General features: G+C 41.0%; 2 protein-coding genes across 3 annotated transcripts in view; both read right to left on the bottom strand.

Annotated features, from left to right (window-relative positions):
- Positions 1-41, bottom strand: part of crygn2 (crystallin, gamma N2) — a 2910-nt gene extending 2869 nt beyond the window's left edge. The window contains exon 1 of the mRNA XM_057323398.1: positions 18-41. Within this exon, the coding sequence (XP_057179381.1) occupies positions 18-41 (24 nt within the window). The remainder of the gene's footprint in view (positions 1-17) is intronic.
- A 4455-nt stretch (positions 42-4496) lies between these two features.
- Positions 4497-26052, bottom strand: part of ptprma (protein tyrosine phosphatase receptor type Ma) — a 104925-nt gene continuing 83369 nt past the window's right edge. The window contains exons 7-8 of one of the 2 annotated variants that reach the window (XM_057323342.1): positions 17569-17862; positions 4497-4552 (exon numbers count right to left, since the gene is read on the bottom strand). In XM_057323342.1, coding sequence (XP_057179325.1) covers positions 4521-4552; positions 17569-17862 — 326 coding nt within the window. In that variant the 3' untranslated portion in view covers positions 4497-4520. Of the gene's footprint in view, positions 4553-14971; positions 15053-17568; positions 17863-26052 lie in introns of those variants that run through there. The other variant, XM_057323341.1, reaches the window with a different exon arrangement.

Raw genomic sequence — 26052 nt, 5'->3', positions numbered from 1 at the left:
GTGTAAAAGAGACCCACGGCTCCACTGATATTCAGCTTCATGTTCTGACACCACATCCATCTTAACAAGACACAGACAGCACAGTAGACATACCTGCACGTGTCCATTACACTCAAGTCACATGTATACAGTATTAACCTTTCAATGCTGGAAAAGTCTTGTTAAAGTCTAAATAAAATCCGGCTGTACTGAACTTTATAATAACGTCCAGTTGTAAGTGATGTATAAGTGATTAGTTAATGATGAACAAATAATTTACAAAACATTCATAAAAGATTAATAAGTACTATGCTAGCAATTTATGCATGTTTTGTTAATTCAGTTAAAAGTAATTTACAGGTGATTAGTTAATCATTTACAAAACCTGACTGTGCATTCATAAATGATTAGTAAGTGACATGTTAATGTTTTTGTGTTTTGCGAATTCGGTTATAAATGATTTACAAGTAATTAGATAATGATGAACTAATCAATTACAAAACATGACTTTGTGCTCACAAATGATTACTAAGCGATATGCTAATGATTAACAAATCTGACGTTAGTTGTCTTAAAAATAGCATATCGTGAAATGATCAAACAGATCCTTAGTAAATGGTTAATAAGTTACTAGCTAATACATTATTAATCACTTTTAAATCATTAAAATATCTACTATTATCTCAAGAAACAATTGTTAACAAATGATAATTGAACCATTTGAAAACGATCAGTATGTACTTTGGTTTATTAAAAAGCACATGCAACTATGCTAAAACTATTTTTTAAAGAATAATAAATTGCTTTTGGGCAAGTGAATACATTTGTGTAAATGACTGACAGTCAGTGGATTCCAGTGTGTGGTGTTTTGAAATTTCCACTTGAAGAACACATCAGGTGCACAGCATTAAAATACTCCAAATGTGTCAGAGAAGACATCTATCTATTCCCATGCTAGTCAGCACAGTGTAAACTACCCATCACTTGTAAATGTGTTACTCATCATTCATAGTTCTTTCTTACCTGTTACAAATGATCTGTATGTGTATACAAGACACTTACAACACTTTCTGCATCCCCTAATCTAAAGTATAAACTACCCATCACTTGTAAATGTGTTACTCATCATTCATAGTTCTTTCTTACCTGTTACAAATTATCTGTATGTGCATACAAGACAATTACAACACTTTCTGCATCCCCTAATTGCTGTAACGAATGTACAAATGTGACAATTCAAAGCATAGTTGCATGTGCTTTTTAATAAACCAAAGTACATACTGATCGTTTTCAAATGGTTCAATTATCATTTGTTAACAATTGTTTCTTGAGATAATAGTAGATCTTTTAATGATTTAAAAGTGATTAATAATGTATTAGCTAGTAACTTATTAACCGATATGCTATTTTTAAGACAACTAACGTCAGATTTGTTAATGATTAGCATATCACTTAGTAATCATTTGTGAGCGCAAAGTCATGTTTTGTAATTGATTAGTTCATCATTATGTAATTACTTGTAAATCATTTATAACCGAATTCGCAAAACACAAAAACATTAACATGTCACTTACTAATCATTTATGAATGCACAGTCAGGTTTTGTAAATGATTAACTAATCACCTGTAAATTACTTTTAACTGAATTAACAAAACATGCATAAATTGCTAGCATAGTACTTATTAATCCTTTATGAATGTTTTGTAAATTATTTGTTCATCATTAACTAATCACTTATACATCACTTACAACTGGACGTTATTATAAAGTGTTACCAAAAAAAACACCTAAATTCTGTACACAACCAACTGAAGAAAATGTTCATTTTGTTCTTCTAAAGGCAGGTTATTTTTTCTTCTATAAACAATAGATGTCTTTCATTCAAGAGCATCAGAGAGACTGAAGAAACAATACCTGTCTGTTCTCATCACCACATCTGCAGGACATCAACAAAACCCCAGTGCATTATGGGACCATTCAAACACCAGACAGATTAAAACGCAAATCCCAATTCCATGCACTTCTTATTACGTTATAGTAAGATGATTTTAAGACTAAATTTGAAGAGTTTGGTTCCAAAATGAGAATTTTTCAAAAATCATGTTTTTTTTATTGTGCATTCCAATTAATATCAATCAAACTGCAGTTTTTTTTATTTAAGCCATAATAACTCAACAAATACAGCTAACTAACACAATAAAACACAGTAAAAACATTTAAACATATAACAATGTTACTTTAAAACGGAGTTATCTCATTTTGGAACCAAACTCTTCATATACTGTATATCAATCAATATACCCGAAAATGAAAATCCTGTCATCATTTACTCACCCTCTTGTCATTTCAAACCTGTATGACTTTCTTTCTTCTGCAGAACACAAAAGAAGATATTTTAAAGAACGTTGTTAACTGGCACCAATCACTTGCATTGGTTTTGTGTCCATACAATAGAAGTGAATGCATGGAGGCCAGTGCTGTTCGGTTACCGACTCAAAGTATCTGCTTTTGTGTTTTGCGTAAGATAGAAAGTCATAAAGGTTTGGAATGACACGAGGGTGAGTAAATGATGACAGAATTTTCAGTTTTGGGTGAACTATCACTTTAAATTGTATAACTATTTTCTAGTTTTCTCTGTATTGCGTAGTGTACATGAACTTTAATTCAAAAACCAACATATATGATGATGTGTATAAAAAATGTTGGTAACACTTTATTTTACGGTGCCTTTGTCACACGTTACATGTATTTACTATAGTGTTTACCATAAATGATGCATAAATACATGTAACTAACCCTGCACCAAACCCTAACCCTATAGTACATGTAGTTGATTTTTATTACTCAGTACATAAATGTATAATTACACTGTAACACGGGCACTGTAAAATAAAGTGAAACCAAAATGTTTTTTAATACAGTCAGCTCTCTCCTGTTCTGTTCTTGTATTGTATCAAACAAACGTCTTGGTATGGATGTAACCTCAGTTCCCTGATGGAGGGAATGAGACGTTGTGTCGAGCTGACAGATGGGGTTCGCTCTTGAGAACCTATCAGCTTCTGACTATTTTAGAAAAGGCCAATGAAAGTGGCAAATGAAATTTGCATGCCGGACTCCGCCCCCAGATATCCGGGTATAAAAGGGAGACGGCGTGATGCATTCATTCACCTTTGGTCTGAGGAGCCTGAGTGCATCCCTCGACCGCTACCCAGTGGGGAAAGAAGGGAGGCGGAAATAGCCGCTGACCCACCTAAGGAAGGGGGAAGGGCTTTCGCAGGCGTACGCCTTACTGGCTGCCGGTCCTACATGTTGCCCTGCAGGACGCGGGCTGCCACCGGTTCCACGCGGAGGTTGGAGAACCTCGCGAAGGTGTTGGGCGTAGCCCAACCCGCAGCTCTGCAGATGTCTGCCAGAGAGGCGCCCTGAGCCAGTGCCCATGAGGAGGCTACACCCCGAGTAGAGTATGCACTCCCTCCTAACGGGCAGGGGCGATCTTGAGATCGGTATGCCGTAGCGAAGGCATCCACAATCTAGTGCGTCAGTCTCTGTTTGGAGACAGCCCTCTCCTTCTGCTGACCTCCAAAACAGACAAAGAGCTGCTCAGAGCTTCTGAAGCTCTGCGTGCGGTCCAAGTAGAGGCACAGTTTGCGTACTGGACACAACACGGACGGGGTTGGGTCTTCCTCCCCAGTGGGAGAGGCAGGGGAGAGGCAGAGCGCCGGGAGAGGCAGTGCGGGCACTGCAACCCAACGCTCACGGTGGCCCGGGAAAGCATGGATGACATTTTGACGTCTGCTTCTTCCTGGGCTTGACCCCCCGAGGGAGGGAGCCCGAGGAATCGTCGGAGTCGGATGGCAGTACGTCACCCCCCGATGCTGCAAGAGACATCTCATCATCACGCATCGTGTCCGAATACGTGGTTGAAGACAGTGGGACTGTCTCCTGGGGAACGGTCAGACGAGCGAGACGAGGTGTGAACGGTCCATGAGCCAGTGGCTGGCGGATTAACGCTCACAGTAATCCTCATATCACCCTCGCTGCTTGCCGTAGTGGGCGGCAGGGCCGTAGTCATGCCGTCACGGAACGGGAAGCAGACGAGGTGGTGGCTGAGTCCCGTGGGAACACAGCCACCCGTGACGCAACGTCTGAATCGTCAACCACCCGCAGTGCCCAGGGGAAGTCGCTGCAGGAAGGGACCGTCCGCTGCACCACGTCGTAAGATTCCAGCAGTAATTCGGCGTAGAGTTTGAAGTATCGAAGTCGATCAGTGTGAAGGCTCCAAAGAACAAAAGGTGAATGAATGCAGCACGTGCAAATTTCATTCGCCAATTTCTTTGGCCTTTTCTAAAATAGTCGGAAGCGATAGGTTCTCAAGAGCGAACCCCATCTGTCGGCTCGACACCACGTCGAGAGACCGACAGAAAGGGAACAGCACTTCCACTGAACACTCCACTATAGGTATGATTATTAAGATTAGCTTTAGATGACATTACCCTATTACACGTTTCAGATTCTTCAGCATCATTATTGGAACCCGGCGCTACAGGCAGCACATAATGAAAGAGACGCCTCCTGTGGATGAAAGTCTTTTATCAGAACAATCCCAACATTTCAGCAAAGCCTTACTGAAAAATAACCTGCACGGAAAGAAATGCAAAACCCTCAGCAAATGAGAGCTTGACGTCCTTTAAAAAATGAAACCCGGTGATTTTCCCTTTCACTTCCATTCCAGGTTTTGTTAAAAGCACACGCGCTCGGCTCGGCGAGCCGGAGGTCATTGTGAAGTGGATGAGATGAAATGAGAGCGAGACGCTGGTGGAGAGAGAAGTGCTGTGTTACCGGCAGAAGAAGAAAAACCCTGCTGATTCAGATGGAGAATAATGAGATTGAATCAACACTGTAAATAACGCCCCTTACAAAAAACTATACTTTAAAATATACCATGCTCCGTTTGAATACTGGATTCTGATTGGCTGGAAGGTGTGCATTAAAACCCTTTAACGCACGGGTAGCTCCAGTCAGTTTGATTACATTTGAAATTTAACTGACAAAATCACTGTCATTTTCACCTGTTTGACCTAAAATGTCACTGTAAACATCAATAACAGATTTAACTTGGCAAATGACCATGGTATACGCGGGATAATCCACAGCTAGCCGTGCGTTAAAGGGTTTAACGCTTCGCGTCGGGTGGTTCTCAGCCTCCACGTCGTGCATTAAAACCCTTCACGGCTAGCTGTGGATTATCCCTTACAGATACTTTATGAATGTAGCAGTAAAATACAATGTACTAGTATATTTGTAAGTGTACTTTAAATTTTAAACAGGCCCATTTTTTGGTTTATAAAAGTGTACTTTTAAGTTAACAACTTTGTTTTTTGTTTGTACTGCAAGTCTACTACAAGTGAACTTACAGGTATACTAACAGTTGACTTCAATATTTAAAACAATATTTTAGTTGATGAAAGTGCACTTTGAAGTATACTCTCAGTAAACTATTGTAGGCTTCTAGATCTGCTGCTAAACACATGCTCATCAGTTACTGCATCAAACACACTCTTCACTTTACATGTCAGAAATCTGCCATTCACAATGTAAGAAAGCAGATTTGTAGAGTATAAATGTAAGCGAGAGGAGGTGTGTGTGTGTGTGTGTGTGTGTGTTTCTCTGCCCTTCAAACACTTTCTCTGTTTTAACTCATTGATTATCTGCTGACATTCTCTGAAAATACTATTAACAATCTATCGATTAACCCCAGAAAACACTGCTCTGGACACATCACTCTTTTATTTACACACATTATCTCTCTCTCTCTCTCTGTGTGTTTATGTGCTGATAAAGCGACAACAGCAGAGAGTCGTTGTGTTACACTCACAACTATAAACAAAATAACCCCAAGCACACTGCAGTAAGACAGATAAGACATTACACGCACACACACACACACACACACACACAATTAATGTAACAAAAGTCAAAGTTCTCTGAGATGAAACCCTGAACTCTGTAAAGCTGTTTCATTCTTTCCAACAGTGAAAAATGTCTGCAAACGGAATGAAACTCTTCTTTTTTCCTGACTATGCTTCTCTTCTCAAACAGCTGAACAGAGTAAAAACGGCCGTATATCTGCACTGAAAACAACTTCAGACCAATCAAAAGCCTCCACAGAAACCCATCTTAAAGAGTTTGACACATCTCCGTCTCAGTAATGGAGGGTGAGGGGTCAAGGGCGACACTGAAGTGAAGATGGATGAATTTCATTGGAGTGTAAATCCCTGGATGAGAGTCTGATATCGTCCATAAACTCTCAGATAGATGGCAGGAGAACTGGACACTTTCATCAGGAACACCTCGCTTATGTGTGCTGAAAAATAACGGCCTCTAAACTTCAACTCAAGATGGATGTGAGCAGATACTCATAAAAAAGCAGACGTGTGGTCAAATCCCCTTCAGAAGCCTGCTGATAGAAACTCTCACCTGTGTGTGTGTGTGTGTGTGTGTGTGTGTGTGTGTGTGTGTGTGTGTGCTGATGATGAACACACACGTCTCATTACGTGTCAATGACCACAGAATATCATGATCAACACTGCTTGTGTAATCAGGTTTGCTCTAAACACCGTGCTGTCACTACAGCCAAACTCTGGTTCATTTGTAGATCCACTGGTGTAACTATGGTTGTCATGTGTTGTAGTTAAATAAGGGCATACAGTACATGCAGATGCATATCTGCGAGCGAGTGTCCGCTCCTGAGGAAAGAGAATAAAAGCATTAGTCTCGCATGAGTGAGATGAAACCGGCCACGACCGAAGCGAAACAATTTGATCTCCTGGAAGTGAGAGAGACACACATCATGCCTTTATTGTCTTCGCTCAGATTCAGGTCACTCAACTCAAATTAATTCTTGATTTATGGTAAATCTCACAAGAACATGTCCGCCCCAGAATCAAAGAGAAAAAACTCAAGAAGTAATGACATTTGACAATAATAAAAAGAAGCTAGTTATGGATGATCATGTTTTTGTTTTGTTTTGTGATATCATTTTTAAGACCCTTTACATGGAATGATTTGACAAGCACAGTTTTTCTTCACTTTATAAAATGCTGTTTTAACCCAACGCTTGACTCTAATATGGACAAACCCATAGTTTAAAATGTACATATTTTACTACACAAAATATCCTTTGTGTGTGTGTGTGTTGATGTATTTCCTTTTGAAACAGGAAGTAGGGGAGGGGAAGATCATTACTGTGATGTCAACTGTGTGTGTGTGTGTGTTTCTCGTGACCTCTGACCTCTTTATGCGCTGTAGTGAAGGACAGACGTGAGTGTTCAGATGGCACATGAAAAGCATGATATTGAACTCGGTCATGTGTGTAGAGAGCCGTGTGTCCGGTGAGGGAGTCTGCAACACTTTCATGCAAATCAAAAACTGAATCAAATATATTAAAAGAACACAAAAGCACAAGACTCGGCTGGAGAGCGTCTCACGTCTGTATATAAACCTCGAGTGTCCGCGCTACATCATTCATGTGTTTCACAGAACACATCTGGAAAAAACTCACTCGGCACTCCTTTATTGTTTCTGAAAAATCCCCGGGCGAGACGCACAGGCGGATTTCTGCAATATCAACAAAGCCATCTGGGTAATGGAGCTGCTTTCATCCTTATCAAAGCTCTTTTCTATCTGCTGGAAGTGAAGCAATAATGACGGCTTTTCAAAAGCAACAATCAGAACTCAATGACTCGCCGTAGAGAGCTCTTCAGGACAAAAGATGGCGCTCTTCTGGAGCTGGCTGACGTGTGGCTTGGCAGAGGAAGATCCGCTCCTAAAACACCGCCGGCATCAATCACATCTGCCTTCTGCATTTGTCGGATTGATTTTAGGATCCGGTTTCATGTTCAGAAATTGCTGCTCGACACATTTTAAAACATTGAAAATCTTGACTAAACATCCGCTCCAGAACACTGTACAGGGCACGATGTCACACCAGAACACATTGGTTTTCATACTATTCACACGCCCTTATCTGTGTCAAATGAATGCTTGTCATCCTAATAAACCTGAAACAATATATGCACAGATCCACAAACACTCAACGTTAGAGGACGATCACATCCCAACATAAAGGTTCAGATTTATGATTTGAAATGCTCAAAGTGCTTGACTGGGTTGGCACGTACCTGACACTAACTCCCGTCTGCTTTCAAAAACACAGAAATCCCACTTAAGAAAATACTATAGTAACCTTTAACGTGAGTTTTTACTATAGTAAACGACGGTAAATTGTAGAATTCTGTAGTTTGTTATAGTCATTAGTACACTTTGTTAATGTATACTATAGTCTTCTGTGGTATAGTGAATATAGTTTCATATTTAATACATTTTTTGGTTTTTGAGTTTGAGCTGTCTTAAATGAAAAAACTTCAAATATCTTAAGATATGTCCGTGCCATTGTTTAGTCTCAAGATGCACACCAGTAATGTTATTTTCTAAAAAGCGACTTTAATATCCTACTTTTCTAAGGCCTAGTCCTGGCTTAAGCTAAGCCTTGTCTGCGAAACCGGGCCTATGAGTTTTACTACAGCTTACCATAGTAAATCTATACTGTACACTACACTATTTTTACGATTCTTTTCTGGATTTGAACACAAAAAGACTGAAATGACACATTGAAATGGATATTTCTCAACGCAGATGGTGATGAAGGAATGTGATCAGATCAGGTGTCCTGTTCTACCCGTCATCAGTGAATGACCTGTGAGCGCTCATGTGAGACAAGATGAAACTTCACCCTGATGCGGTTTCACTTCAGCACACACACACATGACAAACACTTCGGCTTCTGCTGCTCTCACACATTTCTACAGCTCACATGTGTTCAGCAGAACGAGCATCACTGTTACTGTCCCAGAACAGCCTAGCAACCACCTGAAATAACCTAGCAACCACTTCCTGATATCCCTGCAGAAACTTTTGTGCACACAAACACCACTAAGACTTTCTTCATGAAATGTATAAACGGAGCTATTGCGATAGTTTGGACACAATGATTAAGTCAGACAGTCAAGGCGGCACAGGGGATTGTGGGTAAATGAGTTTTAGCCCTGAGGGATGCTTCTTATCTTCTGTGGACCTGAGGCAAGAGAAGTCCTCAAAGACCTTGACGACAGATATGAAAATGGTCCCGGAAGAAACGCCCAAAACACTTTCTTCTTTGTGTTGCATGCTAAACACACTGCAGTCTAAAACTATACAACACACACACACGCACACACACACACACACGCACACACACACACACAGCTCACCCATGGTGACTATAACATTTCTGGCAGTCAGTAAAACAGTGATTTGTGTAAGTAGGGCAGCGTGTGTCACATGACTGAAGTTTGAAGTGTAACATTCTACATATCACACACACACACTTATCAAGTTACACACGATACAACACACGTACAGGAACACAACATCTTTATATCACACACACACACACACTTATCAAGTTACACACGATACAACACACGTACAGGTACACAACATCTTTATATCACACACACACACACACTTATCAAGTTACACACGATACAACACACGTACAGGTACACAACATCTTTATATCACACACACACACACATATCAAGTTACACACGATACAACACACGTACAGGTACACAACATCTTTATATCACACACACACACACACATCAAGTTACACACGATACAACACACGTACAGGTACACAACATCTTTATATCACACACACACACACATATCAAGTTACACACGATACAACACACGTACAGGTACACAACATCTTTATATCACACACACACACACACATCAAGTTACACACGATACAACACACGTACAGGTACACAACATCTTTATATCACACACACACACACATATCAAGTTACACACGATACAACACACGTACAGGTACACAACATCTTTATATCACACACACACACACACATATCAAGTTACACACGATACAACACACGTACAGGTACACAACATCTTTATATCACACACACACACACTTATCAAGTTACACACGATACAACACACGTACAGGTACACAACATCTTTATATCACACACACACACACATATCAAGTTACACACGATACAACACACGTACAGGTACACAACATCTTTATATCACACACACACACACATATCAAGTTACACACGATACAACACACGTACAGGTACACAACATCTTTATATCACACACACACACACATATCAAGTTACACACGATACAACACACGTACAGGTACACAACATCTTTATATCACACACACACACACATATCAAGTTACACACGATACAACACACGTACAGGTACACAACATCTTTATATCACACACACACACACATATCAAGTTACACACGATACAACACACGTACAGGTACACAACATCTTTATATCACACACACACACACATATCAAGTTACACACGATACAACACACGTACAGGTACACAACATCTTTATATCACACACACACACACATATCAAGTTACACACGATACAACACACGTACAGGTACACAACATCTTTATATCACACACACACACACATATCAAGTTACACACGATACAACACACGTACAGGTACACAACATCTTTATATCACACACACACACACATATCAAGTTACACACGATACAACACACGTACAGGTACACAACATCTTTATATCACACACACACACACATATCAAGTTACACACGATACAACACACGTACAGGTACACAACATCTTTATATCACACACACACACACATATCAAGTTACACACGATACAACACACGTACAGGTACACAACATCTTTATATCACACACACACACACATATCAAGTTACACACGATACAACACACGTACAGGTACACAACATCTTTATATCACACACACACACACATATCAAGTTACACACGATACAACACACGTACAGGTACACAACATCTTTATATCACACACACACACACACTTATCAAGTTACACACGATACAACACACGTACAGGTACACAACATCTTTATATCACACACACACACTTATCTGCCATGAGTCATACACTTCTAAATACGTAAATACGGTTCAGATGAAGTAAGAATGAACAGTATAGTTTTAACCGCATTTATTCCTCTTTGTTAATGTTAGTTCATGTCAGCGCGATTCTTTCTGTTAGTTCACTGTGCATCTTAATGTTAACAGTTACAACTTTTGGTTTGAAATATTTGAGTAAATGTTGAAATGAACATGAGCTGAGATGACTAAATGCTGCAGAAGAAGTGTTCACGTTATGCATTTCACTCGTGTTAATAAACACAAGCTTATTGTAAAGTGTTACCAGTAATACTTAAAAAAATCACCCGCTTGCGATTTAACACGCAAACAATGACGCTTCAGTCTCTAGAAACCTGACGTTCAGTTTGTGATACACACATGAACCAATGGCGTCCGCTTTTAAAGACGTCTCGTATATGAGAATCACAAGAGCACACTGGGAAGTGTACTGTGTTCACTGGGGTGGGGGGGAGGTGGGCTGCTCGGGGCGTTGCTGGTTTCCGTCGGGAGGAGAAGACTCAAGAGTAATGGCCTACTTCAGGGAGAAAAGGCAGGTTTACTCGGTTTACCCTGCTGCTATGTAAAATGCATTATAGAGACGCATTAAAGCAGGGTTGGGTCAAACAGATTGAATATAGATGCTGATCATGTTTGAGAGCGTTAGTGCTCACGTGGACATAAACAGAACGATCCCATCATGAATGTGGCAGATTTCTTTGTTTAAAACACTGTGACTAAAACATGTCAGCATTATAATAAGTGTCATGATGAAAGTGTTGGTTTATAACCTCAAGCTTTACTGAACAATAACCAGCAGTATCACATCTCACGAACTGAAGACAAACCAGTTTAACACAAAAGCCAAACCCTGAGGATCTGAACTCAATCTCTCAAATAATGCTGCTGCAAGATACAAAGACAAATGACATCTCCATCACATCATCTGTGAGTAAACCTGAAGATCTGGACTCATCTCAGAAGAGAAAAACTCGCTAGTCCAAGAACAAACAGTTACTCAGAAGTTCATATTTAATGTACAAATCAAGGTTAGTTTTAGTTTACTAAAATTAAAACTTTGTAAAGGTTTCTGTTCATTGAAATAAAAAAGATTGACCTAAAAATGACTTCACCAAAGGGAAAATCGAAATGTTGCCTCAAAAATAAACTATATTATAATAATAAACAAAAAGTAAAAAAACTAAAAGAATATTATATAGCAACATAAAAAATAAACAGATAAATTATAAAATGATAAAAGCATATACATAAATTGCTAAAACTTAAACATAAAAACGAAAAATCTAATAATAAAAGCTCATTTTAAATATTAATAAAACTAAAATATAATAAACAAGTAAACAAAACTATAATAACTCTGGTACAAATCAATGAAGCATTTTGTGACCGACCACAGCAAAGAAACAAAAAAGAATCAAAACTATGATTCATAAAGTCACATTTGACTCTTTAAGGATCAGAGACCAAACTTGCCATTACAAGTGATGCTATATGGTTTCATCTGTTTTATGTTGGTTAATGTGGGATTGACAGGTTGAGGTGCACTGGTTAACTGGTTAGGGTTTGATTTAGTGTTAAAACACAAACAGAAGGATCTGAATAAACTTGATCATTTTGTAGACGCTGATAAAGCTGAACATAATTATTCAGATTGTAAAGCAGCGGTGAGGAGCGATCGCTCGGGTCCTTTGGGTGCCGACTGTCAGATACCACAAACAATGGCTTTCAGTTTTTTCTTCCTTTCACTCTCCTTTTACTCGTCCATATCTGGAGGTTTTTGTCAGGATAAATAATGGCATAACACTCAACTGGCAAGTGGAGAAGATGAGTTTGTCAGCCTTCATTTGGCAGCGGGTAACAGCTATTGTCTAACATATGCACAGCAGCCCACACGAGACACACCAGAGCACAAGCAACAGGAAATTACATCGCCTGTTCAATAGACCAATGAGATTAGACACACAGAGCGAGAGAGAATTACCATAGAAATGATGTTTCAAGCCCAAAACTCTGCGGCTGCCGTTTTACTTCACTAGCTCAGAATGAAACAGAAAAAGAAAAGTGAATTCATTTCTTTTACAGCATTCATGACATTTATAATCACAGCTTTGTTTGCTCACACAGATCTCTCGCCCTACAGAGAATTATGATGATTAACATGTGTGAATTTATCATCATCTGTTTTTCAGTGAAACATCAAGATTCAGAGACAGATGAACACTAATGCAACGCTCAATATTCAGATGACTTCATCTTACATCTTTACACAACAACGATATACTAAAATAACAAAGTTTGTTCTTCCTTTACATGCTTCAAAAAAGAAACTAAAATGTTATATTATGCACACTAGGACAAACTACAAAGGTGTTTTTGTATAAATGTTTTCCAAATCATTTTTCATCTTATCAGGCCCCCAAAACGGACAAAATATGTTTACTATGATGATTAATATTTTGCTCCATAGTCGTGTAAAATCCCCCCGCGGAGCACTTTGTAGATTGTTGATTCTTGCAAATCTGCTATATAAAAATATTTTAGTACAGGAAAATATGCAAAGAAAAAAAAATGTAACACAGAATATATAGATAGCTTCTAGTATTTTACTGCACTGCATTACAATTAAACAAGAATAATAATGTGCACTATTAATAAAAGAGTTATTGAGTGTGAGTTTGCAGTGTATGTGTTTTTTCATCTCTCTCAGGTGCAGGTTAGATAAGACAACACTTCATTGTAAGCGAGCTGAATGTAAAGTCTCCACGCATGAATAACAATATATTAACAGTCTTGCCAAAGTTATCTGCCGCACCATTTACAGCGACATGAGCCATTGTTGATACAGGAATGGACATGTCACATTGCTTTATAATCCAATAATAGAAGAACAGCAAACTGTTTGGATTGAGCTTATGTAGCAGAAAAACTCACTCTTCACTGCAACATCAGCAAACACACCTCACAAAGTTCATGAACGGACCAAATGGCAGCACACAATCATCCATCCTCATCCTCAACATCTGAACACATGACAGATATCACATCACACTGTGAGCAGCTGTGATGGGAAATCTTTATTTTCCAAGGTCTGCTAACTCAAATACAACATGAGTTCTGTATGTTCTGTGTGTCACGGCTCTCATCACAAGTGAACGCAATGCTACAATTGGACAGATGAGCAGAGCAGTGACACCACAGAGGAGTGACACCACAGAGGAGTGACACACAGAGGAGTGAAAGACAGAGGAATGACACCACAGAGGAGTGACACACAGAGGAGTGACACCACAGAGGAGTGAAACACAGAGGAATGACACCACAGAGGAGTGACACACAGAGGAGTGAAACACAGAGGAGTGACACACAGAGGAGTGACACACAGAGGAGTGACACACAGAGGAGTGACACCACAGAGGAGTGACACACAGAGGAGTGACACACAGAGGAGTGACACACAGAGGAGTGACACACAGAGGAGTGACACACAGAGGAGTGACACCACAGAGGAGTGACACACAGAGGAGTGACACCACAGAGGAGTGACACCACAGAGGAGTGACACACAGAGGAGTGACACACAGAGGAGTGACACACAGAGGACACCACAGAGTGATAAGCTCCTGTGACACCGGGCGTGAGCTGATCGGTATCATCTTGTCAAAGCGACTGACAGTCTCCAAACTCATCTAATGACCTTCCATAGCGGCCCGTGTACATTTACAGCCAAAACACGCTGCACCCTTCTTCACAACACTTTACAGGGTGTCAGGTGGATGTTTGTGAGATGTGCGCAGGCTCTGCAGATGCTGAAGTCGCTGCTGATAAAAGCTGCGGCAGCTGCAGAAAACCAGAATCATTTTCTCATGAAAGAGCTGTTGTTCTAAAGGTGACTTTGACTCGGGTTTTCACCTCGGGGAGAGATTTACTTTTTCATTTCCAGCGGGATCAACGCCTTTAATTTTCCTGTTGGGAGAAATGCTGAGGAGAGAGAGAGAGAGAGAGAGAGAGAGAGAAACAGCTCTTCCATCAAAACACCATCACTGTAACGTTACCTCTATTACGACTAAAAAACGACTGAAATCTGCACACTTTCCAAAGCTTGTGAATAAAGCACAGAGAGTGAAAATAAATGAAAGTTTCAAGAACATGTCAAGGATGTCAGGACCATATTTCACAACAAAATTAAAGAACAATTAATAATTCATTTGCTTAATTCTTCACTAACATTCTAATGAATATCATAACTGAGAATAAAAAAGCACTAATAAAACATCTATTTTCTTCAATAACTGTCTTTTCTGGTGTGAAATATGACGTTCATGAGATGGATGGACTGGATAAGAGACATTTGTGTTATTTGATTAAGCAGAAATCATGTGAAAGGTTTTCTGAGAGCTGCTCTCAGGGCTGGATGCAGGAGAACCGAGCGTGAAAATCAGACGTGTAAAGAGAAGAGAAACACAGCTGGACGTCTGCAGGAGAGACCAGAATCTGCTTGAGTATGTGCCCTAAAACATATCTTTATCAGTCACTCATATCACTAATATTCCATGATCACATTATAAAATATACTCTAATGTATTTACTTGATCATCCTCTCATGTGAGTCAGATCTGATTGTTCTATTTGATCTTTACAGGACGGACTGATAAATACTGAACTGAACATCATGAACAAACCTGCAGATCTGTTCTCATTTCACAAGTGAAGAGCGTTTACGGAGACGTCTTGAAGGGATAGTTCTCCCAAAAACTTCTGTCATCCTTTACTCATCTTTGAGTTGTTCCAAATCTGTATAAAAGTCTTTGTTCTGAAGAGCACAGAGAAAGATATTTGGAAGAATGCTCATAACCAAACAGTTCTTGGACCCCATTGACTCCCATAGTAGGAATAATGACAATGGTAGTCAGATGTGCCACAGAACTGTTTGCTGTCCTACATTCTTCAAAGTATCTTCTTTTGTGTTCAACAGAACAAAATTTATACCGATTTGGAACAACTCGAAGGTCAGGAAATGATGACAGAATTTTCATTTTTGGGTGAAGTTTTTCAATTTTTCAATGTAATTTAAGAACTCAAAAAATGTGAGCCATAAACTCTATAAATGTTCAGATGATACATTCAGAATATAGATTTACAGAACATATGTGTATATATGGTGTTTCACATGTCTATAATTCATGTCATATATGTGACAGAGATCAATGCAGACACACAATAAATAATTCAACGTGTTAAATAAACAAAAGACATTTAGAAAATATTGAAAAACTGTCATATGTGACTGAGGGACGTTTGATCTGGCCTTTATCACTTCTGTCTTATTATACAAAATCCTTCAAAACACAGTCTGTAGTAAAAATGATGAAGTGATTCTTGCAGAAACCAATAAGACAGAGAGATCACTGATGAGATCTTTTTAATATCTCAGTTATTTCTCCTTGACATCAATGACATCCAAAGGAGAGCAAACGAAACGTCTCATGTGTGTCTCAGATATTTCTCCTGAGAAATCGGACAAATGTGTGTGTGTGTGTGTTAAATTCATCCGCTGTGATGTTCTGTGATCAGAGGTCAACACAGATCACTGCAGGTATGTCTGATATTGTGAGGTCACACGAGAGGTCTTGGGTTCAACAGATGTGTGAACACCCCACCCCAGAGCCCCCCCCCCCATCTCACACACACACCCTTCAGACACCTGCTGACATCTGTCTACACCACAGATGATCAACTGTCTCCCTGTGCTGAATTACCACAACGTTGCGGCCAATTATCTGCCGTCTACACATGAACATGACAAATTGACACATGCCCAAACACCCACTCATCAATACCATTTATCAATAATCACTAGATCAAATATCATTCTGTATGATTCTGTTAGATACCGTGAGGCAGAGCAAAAGAGTATATGCTAATGACCGAACGGATGACTTTAATAAAATGCTAATATATGTAAATGTATTTGTCGTTCCTCTCATCGTCGCTTTGAGGGTCTCTCAGCCGATTGGTTGATGAATCATGTGATGGGCTAATGGGCGGTTAGAGCACAGGCTAATGGAAAAGCGATTAGCCTGGCGTGGGCGCCCCTGCGTGTGCTCTAATCACAACAGTCATTGAAAATAAGAGTCATTGCACCTGTTTAATTACTGAGATAATTGCGTGTGCTTTGCTCGTGGCCCGGGGGTCCGGCACCATGATGCTAATGTGCCCGCTGCTTTGACAAACCTTTAATAACCCTAATGTGTCTCTCTACCATTAGAGGGGAAACACCGCCACCCCTCCAGGTGTGAGACATCGGCGTGTCAGTGAGTCTCGTGCTGCGCCCGAAGACACATCGTGTAAACAACAACACATGCAAGTGTTTATTTATTGCAATGAATTTAGATTTAGCATCAACACACAACCAGACACACACACGGTGCTCATCCGGTTACAGCACACCAGCCCATAATATTCCAGCAGCAGTATATGACAGAAGAGCTGCTCACCTGCACATTTAGTTCTGGCTCTGAGCGGTGGTCCAGGTGCTCCGGTTCCGCCCTCATTGGGTCGAGTGAGCAGGACACTGATCTCATACTCTGTGTCGGGGTCCAGGTGACCGATCTTATGGTTGGGTTTGTCTACGGGCTGATTGTCGATCAGACTGCCCGACAGCGTGCGATACTCCACCTCTTTCTCTATGATGGGACCGTCACCGTTGATGGAGTTGGCGTTGAGCTGAATCCACAGATAGGTGGCGCCCACAGCGGTCAACTGAGGAGGAGCGATGGGCACTGGAGGCTCTGAGTGAATAAAGAAGGATTGATTTACGTCCTATAGTAGGTCCTACAGTATATATCATGTGTTTGTTCTTTTGTCTACAGCAGGAGTCTTCAACTAAAATTGCTTGAGGTCCAGTAAACGATCCCTCCTTACCAGCAAAGGTCCGGACAATTAACTACCTAAAAACATGAATTGTTTATTTCTTTGGTCTGCCAAAAACCATCATGTCTTTTCATATCTATACGACGGCATTACAATGTCTGACAACAATATAATGATGGAAAATGTGCAAAATGCCCTAATCTCTAAACCTGCACTGAACATACATTCATTTCAACATGAACAACTTTAAAAGAAAACTAAAGTGTTGTTTTGTGCTGAGCTGAGATGAACAAATAGCAGCATCAAGTTGTGACTGATCATCCTCTGATAACATTTCAGCTCTTCTGGTGGCTGGTGCAGCTGAAAGGGGGGTTTGTTTAATAGTTTCTTATAGTTCATGTCTTTATTTTCCTTCTAAACGTGTTTCACACGCAGCCTTCATGCACTCTTTTACTATTTCACCATCAGTAAAGGGCTTGGTATGTTTCCTAAGATCCACTGTATTCTTAGTGAACATTCATATGCTCGTTGTTGGGCGGTAAGTGAGTGAGGAAGGACCCGTGTAGATCGCTACTACTGGGCTTTGAGCTCATCTATTTCCGTGTCCTTACCTCGGACTGCTGCGGGTAAGTTTCTTCAAAGTGTCTCTGTCTAATTTCATAATGCCGTTTCCACTTTTGACAACCGCAACAGACTCCGAGCAAATGAGACAAACCGGCCTCATGCATGTCGATGCACGACCCATTCATCTTGGAAAACATGGTTTTCAGCGTCAACTTTTCTAACTTTTGAAAAGGACACTATTTTTCAGTCACTGAGAGTTACATCTGTCTGTGCGCTGTGCAGCGAGTCTGTCTCGGCTTTATGATTCTTTAATATTATTGTAGCGAGGAAGGCAGGACAAGAGCCGTGGGGCAGGAAGGTGGGGCCAGTGGCGTGAGTGATAATGAGTATCCGCTGTACGCGCACCGGTCTCGCATGCCTCACGGGGGAGCTCGGGAGCATAAGAGGACGAGCGACGACTACCCTCAGCCAAAGAAGCCACCGCCAACCGCCAGGAAGTGGAGGAGGGGCGGGCCGTCCCCCCGATGTCCAGCACCACCGCATAGCACCGCGAGGAAGAGCCTCTCGGCTGGCTGAGGACCGAACGACAGCGTGTCGGGGAACCAGACTTTTTTTTTCCTCTCTCCCCTCTCTCGTCCCTGTCGCTCGGGGTGCTCCCGGCTCCGTTCTCTCATCTCGTCGGTGCGTACCTCCAGGCGCTGGGGCTCTCAAGGGGGCCCCCCCGGGGGGGAGTAAGCACAGGCGCGGTGGTACCCCCCGGCCTGTGAGGGGCGATGGGGGTATGTAGCGAGGAAGGTGGGACGAGAGCCGTGGGGCAGGAAGGCGGGGCCGGTGGCGTGAGTGATAATGAGTGTCAGCTGTACGCGCACCGGTCCCGCGTGCCTCACGGGGAGCTAGGGAGCATAAGAGGACGAGCGACGGGACTGCCGACGAGAGAGGACCGGGCCCGGAAGTGTTAAGTTTTGTTTATGTTCGTGTGGCCGGCAGTCGTCCGTGAGGGGCTGCCGGCCTGTTTTTACTGCTATTTATTGTTTATTCATTTTGGATTAAAATGTTTAAATGTTCGCCGGTTCCCGCCTCCTTCCTTCCCGTTTTATTGAGCTTTGCTACAATTATTACGAAGACATCTCTGCTACTGGAAAAAATCGTAATGTTTTAGATGTATAACTGATGTTTTTTTGTTTTTTTTTGGTTATTTGCATTGTGCAATTTTATACTATTATATATTGTAATTTACCCTATTGATGAATAAAAAAAAAAGAGTCTGTATCGGCTCTCTTCACTCATCGATTAACTGTCCGTGGTGCCGTAGGACCCAAACTGCTACTGAGCGGACCTTGATGTGCCTGGCATAAATTTGATTGCATTACAAAATAACGTTAGGCGTTCATTTATTTATTACGTCAAAAGGCTTTGAGGTCCGGACAGATCATCTCTGTGAGAGCATCTCACAGAGTCCGCTAGTTGATGATCCCTGACCTACAGTATCACACTCACTGTACTGTACATCATTACAGTTCGATTGAGTCTTATGTGGCCACAATGTGAGCGACTGTGTGTTAGAAAACACCCAAAGTGAGTGAAATCTACTGATGAGGGTTAATGACTTCAACCAATTAATTTCCTGACATTCTCTGTTTTACATTTGAGCCCAATTTCATTACAGACCACCCCCACGGCCCTGCTCCATTTCACCCGTGACCCATTTCACAGCCAACCGGAACCACACGCACGCACGCACACACACACACACACACACACACACACACACACACACACACACACACACACACACGCACACACGCACACACGCGCACACCACACACACACACACACACACACACACACACACACACACACACGTGTAAGAAACACTCATCAGTGCATGAAAATCTATTAAGCGGTAGAAGTCGGTTTATTGAGCTCATCTGGAGTCTGTGAATGATGTTTCTTCATTACAGAGATTGGGTTTTAATGTTTTACATCTCGTCCCATAATGACTTCAATCTCAAACGTGTGTTTTCAGAGTTTTCTCTGTCTAAAAATGGTCTGTCAAATCTCTCATCTTCATTTTTTTCCAAGCAAACTGATTTAAAAGAGAAAGTTTACATTCTTTCAGGACAGATTCTGAGCACACAGGTACTGACATACTTCTAAAAACACAGAGATAATTCAACTGCCATAAAATACAAAAACATCTCCTACAATTCTAAAATCACTTAGAGAAGATGTTGTTACTATGGAAACAGGAAGTGCATCAATCCCCAAAACATAAACCGTGACAGTGTCAGTGTTTCAACACAGTCAAACTACTTACTCGACATATTTATATATTTATCTCTAATATTTCATATTGGAACTTATAATCAACATGAATATTTTATTATTGTGATTCGTCTTACTGCTGGTGGGTTTAGTTCAAAACACTTATCTCCCGAAAATATTATTCATTCTCATGTGTTTGTAAACTTCAGTGGAACGCAACAGAAGATATTTTGAGAAATGTCTCAGTGGTTTTGTGTTCATTCAATAGAGTTCAGTCTTGTTTGATGATCAACATTCTTCAAAATATCTTCTTTTGTGTTTTGTAAAAGAAAGAAACTCGTACAGGTTTGACATGAGGACGAAAAAACTTTAATAGTTCAATTGGGATGACATGATACAAGCTGGATGTGAGAGTTTCAGGACGGCGGTGTGTGTGAATATGATGTGTGTTGTGAGGATGGATTGAGAGCTGAACTGAAGGAGCAGGTTTGTGGTGTACAGGAGGCACACAACAGTGTATTGATTTGAAGTGTGGAGAATGCCAATTACAGCTGTGGTAATGAAGCATCCATCATCCTGACAGCTCTGTGCAGGTGTGACCAAACACACGCGCCACTACACCCATGCCAACAACAACAACACCTCTCTCTCTCTTCTCACAGTCTCTTGAGTCATGAGGTTAAAATGATACTGTTGCAAATGTCATAAAAATCAGCTTGTGGTGTTTTAAACAGCAGATTCAATTCTGATCAGTCTCACTATTGCTCATTCTGGTCTCTTTCTCCGCTCTAAAATATCATATCTGACAAGTTAAAGAACTCCCGCCTGCTCTTTTACACACCGCACACGCTCCCTGAGGTCTAACATCTTCATTTCACTCCAGCAGACACACAACACAACAGGCTCTATTTTAATGATCTAAGCGCATGGTCTAAAGCGCACGGCACAGGTGCACTCATGGCGTTTCCCAATCTACTTTTGCTAGTTTAACAACAGGGAAACGCTCGGCGCGCACAGGCGCATGGTCTAAACGGCTTGTCCCGATTCTCTTAATGAGTCATGGGTGTTTTTTTGGCGTAACGTGCAGTAAACCAATCAGAGTGTCATCGCTCATTCCCTTTAAGAGCCAGTTGCGCTCGTGCCATGGCGGATTCGCTATTTACACGGTGGAGTTTGCAAGAGCAAAGACTGGACATTTCTCCAGAGAGGAAACGCATCAGCTCCTGCGTGAGGATAAAGCGCGCGAGCAGACCAAACAGGACAAGCCAGATTTTTATCTTTTTGTAGGCTACACAATAATAATCTTTTACATTGTAATCGATTAAGTTTTACATTTTGGCATGTTTGTGTGCTGCTGTGCACCCCTCTGTGTGTAATAAACAAAGTGAAAGCTCATTGTGGACTCGACCAGAGGTGCATTTTCTACTAACGCGCTCTTTAAATAACCCAAAAAATATTGCGCAATTAACTTTAGGCTTTAGAGCAGGTTTGAGTTGGTCTACGGCGCAGTCTATATTCACTTCCTCAAAATAGCAACACACCAATAATGCGCCTGAACACACCTCTTTTTAAGACCAGCACACCCATGGGCGCACAAATGAGCGCAATGAATTTGCTATTTAAACAAAGCGGTGCAGGCCGGGAAAATGAGAACTGGCTGAAACTAGCAAAGGCTGAAACTAGCAAAGGCTGAAACTAGCAAAAACACTTGCGCCGCACCTTGCGCCGGGTGTACGATAGGGCCCAACACAATGGCTGTGTCCGAAATCGCCCACTATACCCTCATTCACTATTCCCTACATTAGTTCACTAATATAGTCCACTTTAAGGAGCGAGTGAAAACGAGTGAATAAATTCGGACACTCGATGCACTGGAAACGCTGCGGGTGCCATCTTCTGCCGAGAGGCGGGAAATCATTTAGTGCGAGCATCACGATAGATGGCTAGCAGCTAGCTGTGAGACAGTGGCGGAGTCAGAGGGGGTCCAAGGTGGCACTGAACACCCCTGACATCCAATTGGCCACCCTGGGTGCCACCCCAAAATTTGATTCGCTACTTATGTTGATTGACATCTGATTTCACCTTTCGTTGAACAACGCTTTTATTTTGACTTTCGGGGCCCATGCTTGCACGTGACGTCACCGCACATGCAATTCAAGCGAGTCTAGTTGAGAATGAGAATGGAAAAAAGTTATGCGATGGATCGTACAGCGCGAAATCTGAGATTTATTTTTAAAGACTGACGAAAGAGAGAAAAGAAGCAAATGGGCCGCTGCAATTTACTAAACAAATGGAATATTCAAAAGTACCCGCTTGCTTGCTAGCCATTTCAAGTCCGACCCAGCCAGGTACGGTTTTTTGCTGAACCATACCATTATAATGTTATCTACCTACTTTCTAACGTTACACTTTTAAATGTTGCGTAAATGTAAAGTTTTCCCAGCGTTTTGTAAGCTTAGATAAATATAAACAGTGTTGGGAGAGATCCTCTGTTTCTTTCAACATTCTAAGCAGGTGTACTTCATATAAACTTTAGAAGGAAGGAATATGTTTCCCTCTTTAGCCTTGGCTTTAGGATTCCTAAACAACTTTTCATTGTGTAAGTTTATGTTAGGCTCCATTAACAGATAGTAAATCGGTTCCCAACATAACATACATTGTTTACATCAGGGTCAGAAATTAACAGAGGCTTTGGAAAAAATGACAACAAGGTGAACAAATCTGCGCTCCAAGTTCAAGACAAAAGAGGAAAAATAGTCCATGCATAATAAAAAACTAGCTATGACAGTCGCAGTCTAAATAAGATTTAGGTGAAAATGAACGAATGTGGATGACAGCTTCTTTGCTCTGCTACAGCTTTGAGCATTACAGCCAATCAAGTTCAGGGTATGAATATTCTGACCAATCAGAGGCGTTTAAATGATTCACCGGTGAAGAAGAGCTGTGCTGAAGCACGTCACGCTCAAAAGGTTTATCATTAACCACGTACGGATACGATGTAAGAAAGAGATTCATTAGTCAGACTCTTTACTGTATTACCTGAAGCCATTGAGTGTTTTAGTGATGTTGGATGTTCTTTGTTCGTTTTCTACATATTTCCTGTTTGAATAACTGCTTTTTATGTTCCTTAGAGAATCAAAAAAGCAATAAAACAGCATTACAATAATTCATAAACGCTTCTCGGCTTGTTTTGTAGCGTGTAATGCATGTGACAAGTGTTCATGTATCCTAATATCTGAAAGTAGTAATCAAGATGACAACATCAAGGGCAATAATCAACATCAATGATTTGTTTTAATCTTGCAGTCCTATGGATTGAGTTTGTTTTATCAGATATATGCTGCTCTGATCCACATCAGTTTAAAGACACCTCTGGTGCTGCTTTGTTTCTTATCAGGATTTATCAAGTTATCAGGATTAAGCTATGTTTTCAACATTTTCATTATTTATATTTTATTGTTTATTTCATCTACATACATTTAGAAGTAAATTATCACTTGTACCTCTTATCAGCAATCCTAGGATTTATTTTTTTACAATTTGATGCCAGGTCAGAGTTAAACACACATTTTCTGTCATGGTCTGTGGACCCCCTGAAGTAGCCTTGGCCACCCCCTGGCCACCCCATATATTAAACTCTAGCTCCGCCACTGCTGTGAGTGTACATCGGTTGTACAGTCGTTATTACGATGCATTGTGGGGATTGAATGAGTGCACTCAGTAATGTCCACTATGAATTCGGACACCACTAAAAATGGATGTCCCCTCAAATAGTGCACTATATTAGGGTATAGGGGGCTATTTCAGACACAGCCAATGACTTCACAAAAGAGCAGGGACACTTCAGACGGGCTGTCAGTGACCAACACACACACACACACGCACGCACACACACACACACACACACACACACCACATCTGAAATGGGGTCAAGGATGTATTAAAATTAAAAAAGTTACTCCCTGCTTTTTTTTCAGAACACTGAAACTTCTTTCCACTAATTGAAACTTTACAAAACTTTACAAAACTGAACATTTGCACAGGCGTCACACAGATGACAACATGAAGCTTTTACACATCACAGTGAACACACATTTGACCTCAGATCACACTCGCTGTTACTGAACCTCTGACCTCAGGGCTGTGCGTGTGTGTGTGTGCACCTGTCACACACCCAGTGGCCAGTTAAAATAATAGACTTGTGCAGCCACACCCCAAAACCTCACACACACTCCCGGATGGCACACGTGGTGATTGCTGTGATCTGATGTCTTCATGTGGTTTGTGATTGGAACTGGTTGAAGTTTGGAGGATTTTCTGATGGTTTCATGAGGGAACTGAATGTAATGTGATGTGACAATAACCTGAATACACTAGAAATGGACCTGTGGCCGTGTGTCATGTGATGCAGCCGCTGGCAAATGTCCTCCTCTGAATGTCAAGAATTACACAACTTACCCCTGAATCGCTTTTCTTTTTCTCTCTTTAACTTTCTGACACACACACTCGTACACACACTCCCGCTCACACGCACAATCTTCTGTTTGTTTCAGTGTGAAACTCACTCTTATTTACAAACACACACATGCTTACAATGTGTTTGTGTCTAAGGAACTGTTATGTGTGTGCACATGTGTGTATGTACATCCCAGGAGTTGTAACGTGTGTGTGTGTGGGGGGGGGGCAAGAGAAAGGAAAGATGCACTAAATGATTTATGAGTCTCATTGTTGTCTCACGAGAGCAGGTCAGTCTTGTTAACCCGCAGGCATCTCTCTCTCTCTCTCTGAGCGCTGTGTCACCCATCACTGCCCTTGGCCAACTCTCAGCACAATTGCACCAAACACACACACACACACACACACACACACACACACTCACACACACACTCTTTAACACAGCGCTTGCATGAGGTGATCTCAAACAGTTACACTGCAGAATGAGGTGATATTTAATGAAGTAGTAAACATGTAAACTAATATAGTTTGTTAAATCAATGTGAGGTCATGAGAGAGTCAATGTTAGTGTGATATATGAGCACAGAGACGCAGCTGTAATGAAACATGATGTGTCATTTCACATCTGTGAGAGAGAATAAACCTGAGCAAGATTCACAGCTCAACCCTCTTCTTTACAACCGTACATCACACACACACATATCAGATACACACACATACACACACACACACACACACACACACACACACCAACACGCACACACACGCACACACACACACACACACGCCACCCCACGCACACACACACACAACACACCACACAC

This window comes from Triplophysa rosa, linkage group LG23 (assembly GCF_024868665.1).
Source record: "Triplophysa rosa linkage group LG23, Trosa_1v2, whole genome shotgun sequence".
Lineage (NCBI taxonomy): Eukaryota > Metazoa > Chordata > Actinopteri > Cypriniformes > Nemacheilidae > Triplophysa > Triplophysa rosa.
This window is presented reverse-complemented; position numbering and strand designations above follow the sequence as displayed.